Source organism: Trachinotus anak, unplaced genomic scaffold (genome assembly GCF_046630095.1).
Source record: "Trachinotus anak isolate AG129_WGS33_773 ecotype Australia unplaced genomic scaffold, CSIRO_AGI_Tana_v1 ptg000005l, whole genome shotgun sequence".
Classification (NCBI taxonomy): domain Eukaryota; kingdom Metazoa; phylum Chordata; class Actinopteri; order Carangiformes; family Carangidae; genus Trachinotus; species Trachinotus anak.
In genome coordinates, this window is record NW_027273856.1 from 20,500,961 (window position 1) to 20,508,922 (window position 7,962).

General features: G+C 44.8%; 1 protein-coding gene across 2 annotated transcripts; it reads left to right on the forward strand.

Moving 5' to 3' along the window:
• Positions 1-4,151: 4,151 nt before the first annotated feature.
• Positions 4,152-7,039, forward strand: LOC139621893 (homeobox protein OTX2-like). 2 transcript variants are annotated; one of them, XR_011691106.1, is made up of 4 exons: positions 4,152-4,554; positions 4,898-5,049; positions 5,498-6,558; positions 6,603-7,039. XR_011691106.1 is itself a non-coding variant. In XM_071478854.1 (3 exons), exons 1-3 carry the CDS (start codon positions 4,458-4,460, stop codon positions 6,122-6,124), a joined length of 876 nt encoding a protein of 291 aa, XP_071334955.1. In that variant the 5' UTR covers positions 4,152-4,457; the 3' UTR covers positions 6,125-7,039. The 2 variants fall into 2 exon arrangements, 1 of the variants encoding a protein (XP_071334955.1); XM_071478854.1 differs by having other exon boundaries at positions 5,498-7,039.
• The last annotated feature ends 923 nt before the right edge of the window (positions 7,040-7,962 follow it).

Sequence of the window (7,962 nt, forward strand, 5' to 3'; positions counted from 1 at the left end):
TGATCTTGGTTATCACTCTCGGTCTATAAATGTACTAACCAGTCCTGTGGGAGAGAAATGCATCAGTCCCACGATTCTTAGCCTTCAATTCGTCTCCGTAACAGCAGGAGAAACTGTGACTTCGTCAATTGGCCCGGAGACATGGGGAGGGCATATTGCCACAGACATTAACAAGCCACTTCACCTTTTTACAACCGCGGCCCCGTTTAGCTGAAATGTTCCCCAGGGCTATTAGATATCTTCCGATGAATTATATATCAGAGCTGAAGATGAAAGGACTCTGCGTGAGCCAAGAACATAGCTGTGGGACAACAAGGGGAGACCAGATACTTAAGCCCTGTCAGGCTGTTTGTTTTAGTATGATCGCTCAGGGAAAATGGGAAAACTCCACTTACAGTGAAATTGCAGAGGGAGAGGGTGTTTTTTGGGGTTTTTTTTTTTTTTTTTGGCCTTTTACACCACCACACTGACCATTATTAACAAAAAAAAATGACATCTCATGCAAGCAAATCATGTAGGCCTAATTGCACGTAATCATAAATGACATGCAGCCTCCACATAAATACCATAGTATAGAGCCCATGGTTGGTATTGATTTCAGGCTTGTCTAACGACCCAGCAGCCTCACAGTCTGTTCATCTGGCATGTAGACTCCTAATTAGGTCTCTAACCTGCTGCTTGTTTGGGAGCATCAATCAAAACCTGCAGTCAGGGCTACGGAGGCCAGAGTTTTATCAAAACGGTATGAGGCCGGTTAGAAAATGACATTCACACTGAACTGGGATCGGCTCAGTGGAAAGAGCAGAGCAGAACTAGCTCTATTGCTAATCCAGCACAGACGTTTTATTTAATCCCAAAATGGAGAGAGTCCCATTTGGACACAAATCGAGGCGGCGTAAGGGTGAGTGGTCGATAAATCCACATGAAAGTAATATAATATAATACTTTTTTTTTTTTTTTCAAGTGGTTCATGGTGTAACCCAGACATTTTGATAAACTACACATTCTTGTGGTGGTGGTGGTGGTGGTGGTGGTGGGGGTGCGGGTGGGGGTGTGCAGCTTCATGGGCCACTTTTTTCCCCCTCTTAAATCTCCTTCACAGGGTTACACAGAATCAAACCGTGACAGATCTCCACCAAGTTATTTTCACCTCTTGCTTTAGATTTGCTTGCTCAGCTTTCTCTGACAAAAACAATCCTTGTAGCTGCGGCTCAACATCCTCTGACTCATACTGTTTTCCTATCATAAACCAGGGCCCATTATTAAGCCTAACTACTGGATTGATTGTGGAAAAAAAATAAATAAATAATGAAAAATAAAAATAATAATAGTTTGGTCTTGCAGACTACCTGCCTGTAAAAAGACGTGGTCTGCCGATGGAAATAAAATGTAGATAATTACTGCTGAAGATAAAGTCTTGGATATTTATCTTAAAAAACAGAGATGTGGTAGCTCTCTGCCATCAGAGGGGCCACTGGAGCTTTGGGGCTGATGTGTCCTCCAGCTGCTGCCTCCTCTCACACCTCTGCCCATCATATTTCCTCTCATTTCCATTGGCTGTTAAAATTCATCGCGGTCTCTCTCTCTCTCCATAAATACCGAGCATCTCTTAGTATTATCCGCATCCAACAAGCTTACCCGGAGGAAACTAATCAAAGCCGCTTCATATACCCTCTCCGCTCCGCCGAACAGAGGCGATTGTGTGGGGGGCAGAAAAAAAAAAAAAAAAGCTTTTTTAAAACGCAAGTAAGTCACTTATTTCACTTTCGCTGTTTAATTAGTCTGACAGTTTTCGTGTAAATTGTATTGAGGAGATTTGTTTCTGAAAGCCAACGGGAGCTGTGTTGATGGAAATGCAGATTGCCCACCGGGAGGTAATTGGGGAGGCGTGTTTAAAAGCCAACTTTTCTCCCTCTCGCCTCTGTGGGCTGCACAGCGGAGCCGAGGCGCATTCAGCCGATTAATAGCAGGACAGAGGAGCAGTGCACAACTTCAGATACAACTCTAACTGCTGCATGTTTGACTACAGACTCAGCATGTGGGGGGGGGGGGGGGGGGGGGGGGCGTCGTAGGTCCACCGATTGGTTTAATATAAAATCTTAAAGTAGTATAAAGGCTCAGAAAATGTTGTTATTCATAAATTTTATTTTAGAAAAGTATTTCAAAGTGGAAATTTTGTTTTGTAGCTTGTCTGTTTGTATTTATTGCTGAATTTTGAGGATTAAAATTTCAAGAATAAAATCTTTAAAAAATGAATTTGATCCACACATGCAATACAAACATACAGTAGGCCATCAAACAACAACAACAACAACAACAATAATAATAATAATAATAATAATAATAATTTTGAGGGTCCATATGAACGTACATGTGTCAGTTTGGGAAAGTGAGTTGTGGGGTTGGTTGTGTTGGGGTTGGAGGGGGTTGGGGGGGGGGGGGGGGGGGGGTTGTCTGGCAGTCAGCTGGTCTGATAAATACAATGCCAGTCTTTGTTTTATTTTCGTGACGCAGAAAATGCAGGAGGCCTGAATGCGGAGTCGTGGCTGGCGTCCTGTAATCAGGCCAACGCGTGCCGTCCGGATTATCTCGTTAATTTCTGACAGAAAGAAGAAGAAGAAAAAAAAAATCTCGGGTAGCCAATAATAATTAATGGCTGGGCAGGGTATTTATTATTGAACGGACGTGGAGCGACCGGTAGCCGGGGGTGAAAAAAGTGACAGATTGAGTATAGGAGTGTCCGTTATTGGCTCTATAAACACGAGGGGTCAGGCTGAAGAGGGGCGCGCCCTGGGGTCCTGGGAACTTTATTCTACAGGTAGGTGTCACTGGAAAACGTTACAGAGGCCTCAGACAGAAGCATATGGTAGTAAGCCTAATTAGCTATTATTTAAAAAAGAGTTAGTGGTAAACAAGATTTAAAAAAAAAAAACAAAACATATTTTTTTGTGTGTTTTTTTTCTCCTATTATTGTTCTAACAGTGGCTCCTCTTAAGAAAAATAATTCAGTGTATTTATATTAGCGTATATGATTCTAGTAGGCCTACACTTGTACTTGTAACACATTTATTAATATCATATTATATGATCTATAAATTTATATAATGTTTCTATAGAAACCTACACATTTGTCTCAAATTAGGCCTATTTATTAATTTAGGATACACGAGCTACCGTAGTGACCCCAGATTTACGGATGTAATTTCTATAATATTTCTATAAAAAGAAAATATTGCTAAATATCCTTGAAAATGCTGTTTAGGCTTCACCTTTTTTTTTTCTGTTTTCGTCTTCTTCTGTCTAAAAATTTGGATCGTTGCTGTTTTTCTAATAATAATAAAAATGAGACGTTCTTGCATCTGGTTCAGATAAAGCGTCTCACTAACAGAGCAGGATGTATTCTCAGGTAAGTATGAGATTGAAACCCACGTTTTCCCTGTAAAACTTTTTTTTTTTTTGTTTTGTTGCAGTACCTGGAGACAGATTCAGTGGCCATCTCCTTGTTTGTTTAGATTAAGATGAAGTGTTCCTCTCTAATCAACACTTCTCGACAGTCTCACCTTCCAAATCTAATTACCGGGAGCGATTCATTAGTGAAGGAGGGGGAATGGCCCCAAGGAGTGTCAATAATATGTCAGCATTAGCCTTCACTTCGGGGGAATGCCTCCGTGTTTCTAATTATTTGCTGAAGTTGTCCTTCGTATTTTAATGTCGTTACATTTGAATGTACAAGGGTTTTAGTGGAAACAAACAATAGGCCCGAGATATAGAAATGAAGATGCTGAGTTGTGTTTGAATGAGCGCTCAGTTTGCAGTATTGGCTTCTTTGTTTGTTCCCTAAAGTCTTTTGTTATCAGCATTACTTATCCATCAACAGTGGGCTTTGTCTCTGCAAATGGCCCCCCAATCAGCTGTCTATTTAGCTTCGCCTAACCTGTGGCTAGGATATGCTAATTGAGAGCCCGGTTGGGGCCCAGCGAGTGTGCGCATTTTAACGACAATGTTTTGTTTTGGTGGTCCGAGAAGAGGAGTGTGTTGGGGGGTAAGAAGGGGCGGGGTTATAGTAGCAGTTAGTGTGTGTGTGTGTGTGTGTGTGTGGGAGGGGGGGTGATGGCGTAAACGCCTGTCAGCCAGACAGAGCATCCTGAGTCCAGCAGAGGGACAGCTGGGGGTCTCCACTCGGCTTTAAGAGCCCTGCGAGACCGAGGACGCCCACTTCTGTGAACCCGCCGCGGTGCGTAAAGGCTGCGCGCAAAAATCAGCGGACACAGATAAAGCTACACGTCTTTAAAAGAAAATCCAAAACTTCTCTTTCTTTTTTTTCCCCCCCCTGTTTTGTGCCAGCTTGTTCCGGGCGAGGTGATTCATCCGTCGGAGACGCAAGAGGATTAAAACACTATTTTCTGCCCTGTTTTTCTTCCTTCTCCTCATCGTTGCCCCCTCGTCCGGCCGCCAGCATGATGTCCTATTTGAAGCAGCCGCCGTACACGGTGAACGGACTGAGCTTATCTACCTCAGGAGTGGACCTGCTGCATCCTTCAGTCGGATACCAAGGTAATATTCACCGCGGGCTGCAACCGGTGGAACAGTAGAATAAAGACAGAAATCAGGTTGTCTGCGTGGTTTATGAGTATTAAATAAGGAGTCCAGAATGATTCAGCCAGTTGTAATGATCAACACAGGTAGGTTTATTACATCAACAGCCGAATTATAAGACTATTTGTGGGCTACCAAAAAGTGTGTCCTTTATAAAAACAGGATCAGATATTTAAGATTATTTCTGACAATTGACTTGAACAAGTCGATTCAAGTTAGTATATTTGAAATTATTATTTCGCCTCCTATTTCCACGATCACAGTTTTTAAATTTCCCCCTTGTTCTTCTTCTTCTTATCAGGGACCCCTCGCAAACAGAGGAGAGAGAGGACGACCTTCACTCGGGCCCAGCTCGACGTGCTGGAGAATCTGTTCGCCAAGACTCGGTACCCGGACATCTTCATGAGAGAGGAGGTGGCCTTAAAGATCAACCTGCCGGAGTCCAGAGTGCAGGTGAGCCTCCGCCACACGGTCCATGAGGGGGTCCACTTCAGGGCAAAGTGTCCTCTTCATTGTTGGGGAAGTGTTTAATAACAGTCACTTCTTGAAACGACGTGTTGTCTTTTTATGAGGCTGAACTCACTTTATAAGTGACCCAATTTTCTATTTTCAGAATAGGCTACAATTTATAGAGTTACAGACTAAACGCCTGTAAGTACAGGCCTAATTGTAACACAACGAATATAATTGATAGTTGGAAAAATAGCATATAATTTTCTGAGGTCTATAATTCATGTTTTGATTTCCTAACCTAACTTGTTTATTTTTTCAGTTTCCCATTAGACTACACTGTAGGGTTTGTGGAGTAGGCCCCTGTATTTCATTATGGAAACAGCAGAATGAACATTTAGTTCTCTTATAGCTCAGCTACATTAGTTTAAATGCATTTTTTTCGTTCCAGGTATGGTTCAAAAACCGACGAGCCAAACACCGCCAGCAGGCCCAGCAAACCCAAAGTGGAGTGCAGAACAAAACTGTCAGCAGGCCGGTGAAAAAGAAGAGCTCTCCGGTCAGAGAGGCCAGCTCGGAGAGCGGAGCCAGCGGGCAGTTCACGCCGCCCTCAAGCACCTCACTCCCGGCTGTGAGCAGCAGCGCGGCGCCGGTGTCTATCTGGAGCCCGGCCTCCATCTCCCCGCTCTCGGACCCGCTGTCTACCTCCTCCTCCTCCTGCATGCAGCGCTCATACCCGATGACCTACACCCAGGCGTCGGGCTACAACCAGGGCTACACGGGCTCCTCGTCCTACTTCACCGGGATGGACTGCGGCTCCTACCTTTCGCCTATGCACCACCAGCTATCCGCCGCGGGCACCGCCATGAGCCCCATGGGCAGCAATGGGGTATCCAGCCACCTCAGCCCCGCGTCCTCCCTCTCCTCGTCGGCGTACGGAGCGGCGGGTCTCGGCTTCAGCGGCGCTGCAGACTGCCTGGACTATAAGGACCAAACAGCCTCATCGTGGAAGCTCAGTTTCAACACGGACTGTTTGGATTACAAGGACCAGGCAGCGTGGAAGTTTCAAGTGTTGTGAGGGGAAAGAATTAAAGGGACAATTTACATAAACTGCAGACTTTACAGGCGAGTAAAAAGCCCGAGGTTGGGAGCAGCAAGTGCGGCGCTTTTCCACGACTAGGCCCTGACCTGTACCTCGGGCAGAGCCGAGCAGGGCTGCCAGCCGGTTGTCTCACTGGTTGGGTTAACTTATTGAACATTCAGACTGACTTCTCCCCAACTTTGATCAAGGACACGGAACAAATTTGTTGACCAAAAGGAAAAAGGATCAAGAGAGAAAAAGATCCAAGCCTAACTTGGTTGAGTTTGAGGAATAGGTCAGGTTTTCTTCTAAGCTCCTTAAAGGCTCCCCTCTCTTTTCTTTTTCTTTTTTTTATTTTGTTGGCACGCTGAAGGAGCCCTTTGATCAAAGCGTGGTGCATGAGTGTGTGTGTTGGAGAGAGAGTGTGTGTTGTAGAGAGAGTGTGTGTGTTGTAGAGAGAGTGTGTGTGTTGGAGAGAGAGTGTGTGTGAGAGAGGGCAGCTCTGACATGAACCTGGATGCACTATTTAATTTATGAGAAATATGTTTAAGACTAGTTATAAGAGACAATCAGTCCGTTTGCGTGTGCTCATAAATGTCCCATATGTGTTTTTGAATTATTAATTTTCCCCTGTTAGTTTTTTTTTTTCTCATTGTGATTCTTTGTACTAGCCTACCTGTATGCAATTTTGCTTTGCGCATATACATGCGCCACGAACCCAGCTGTGAATTTGATCATTTTATTTCCATGTCTCCAGTGTTACATGATGAATTATTATGAGGACATATTAGTTGGATGGGATAGAGAGTGCAGGGTAAATCAAGCCAGCAGCAAGCGCGGTCCGTTTGAGCTGTAAAGTGCGGTGAGAAGGCCACAAACACACTAAATGACAATAAAGACCACTTGACCTGACCCAACTCTGTGGCTGCATCTGGAAATCTTCTGTGTTTATTCCTACACCACACACCACAGCATGTCTACAAGCCTGCCTCATCTTAGATTTCACAGGTTTTGCTTCAGCAAATCTTCTTGACCTACATTAAAAATGTCTGTTGTGCCAAGTTAGGTGCTTTGCAGGAGAAGGTCAATCATTTGACTTGTGATGATCACTCAAATGTCATGATATTCCCCCCTCTTCACTACGACACCAGTCCACGATTTCTGACACAACTACCCAGGCCGGCAGGAATGCGAATTACGGGAGAGCTATGTTAATCCCGGCCCATAAAGAGGATAATCCAACATTTTTATTGACGGCTGCTCCGCGGTTCAGGGCGCACACGGAGGCCAGTTCACACGGAGAAATGTGAAATGAGCTCAGCTGCTCAGCTGCTCAGCAGTCCGCAGGCAAACACGGCTTTCAAGGCAAAAACGGTATCTGCTGAGGAACATGTGCTGGGTGACCACTTCGAGAAGCAGCCGGTAGTGTGTGTGGGGGGGGAACAAACAAAAAAAAAAAACACCCCAGTATATTTTCAGAAAACACATCGGTAAAGACAACATAAACTGGCAGAGATTAAAGTGCAGGTATCATGATTGAATGACCGTACATCAGACCCAGGCGCCTGCGATCAGTCCTGAGTGGGACACATGATATTTGATATCACACCCGAGGCCCACGGCTCGTGCTGCCGGCCTCATTAGGGTGAGACAGGAGTTGTCACGAGGCCTCTCCGCCGTGACTTTGTGCTGCCGTGGAAGCGCCTTGACCCCCAATTAGCACCAATCACACACACACACACACACACACAATTACAGAGCAACCAACAGCTGACTACTGTCTGAAGGCTGCAGTCTATTAATCATCGGCGCAAACTGAGCCTGCTGTACTTTTA

Excerpts from the sequence above, each read along its gene's own strand:
- LOC139621893 (XM_071478854.1), top strand. The coding sequence starts at position 4,458 with ATGATGTCCTATTTGAAGCAGCCGCCGTACACGGTGAACGGACTGAGC. Across the intron at positions 4,555-4,897 it reads TCCTTCAGTCGGATACCAAG|GGACCCCTCGCAAACAGAGG; the intron begins GTAATATTCACC and ends TCTTCTTATCAG. Across the intron at positions 5,050-5,497 it reads TGCCGGAGTCCAGAGTGCAG|GTATGGTTCAAAAACCGACG; the intron begins GTGAGCCTCCGC and ends TTTTCGTTCCAG.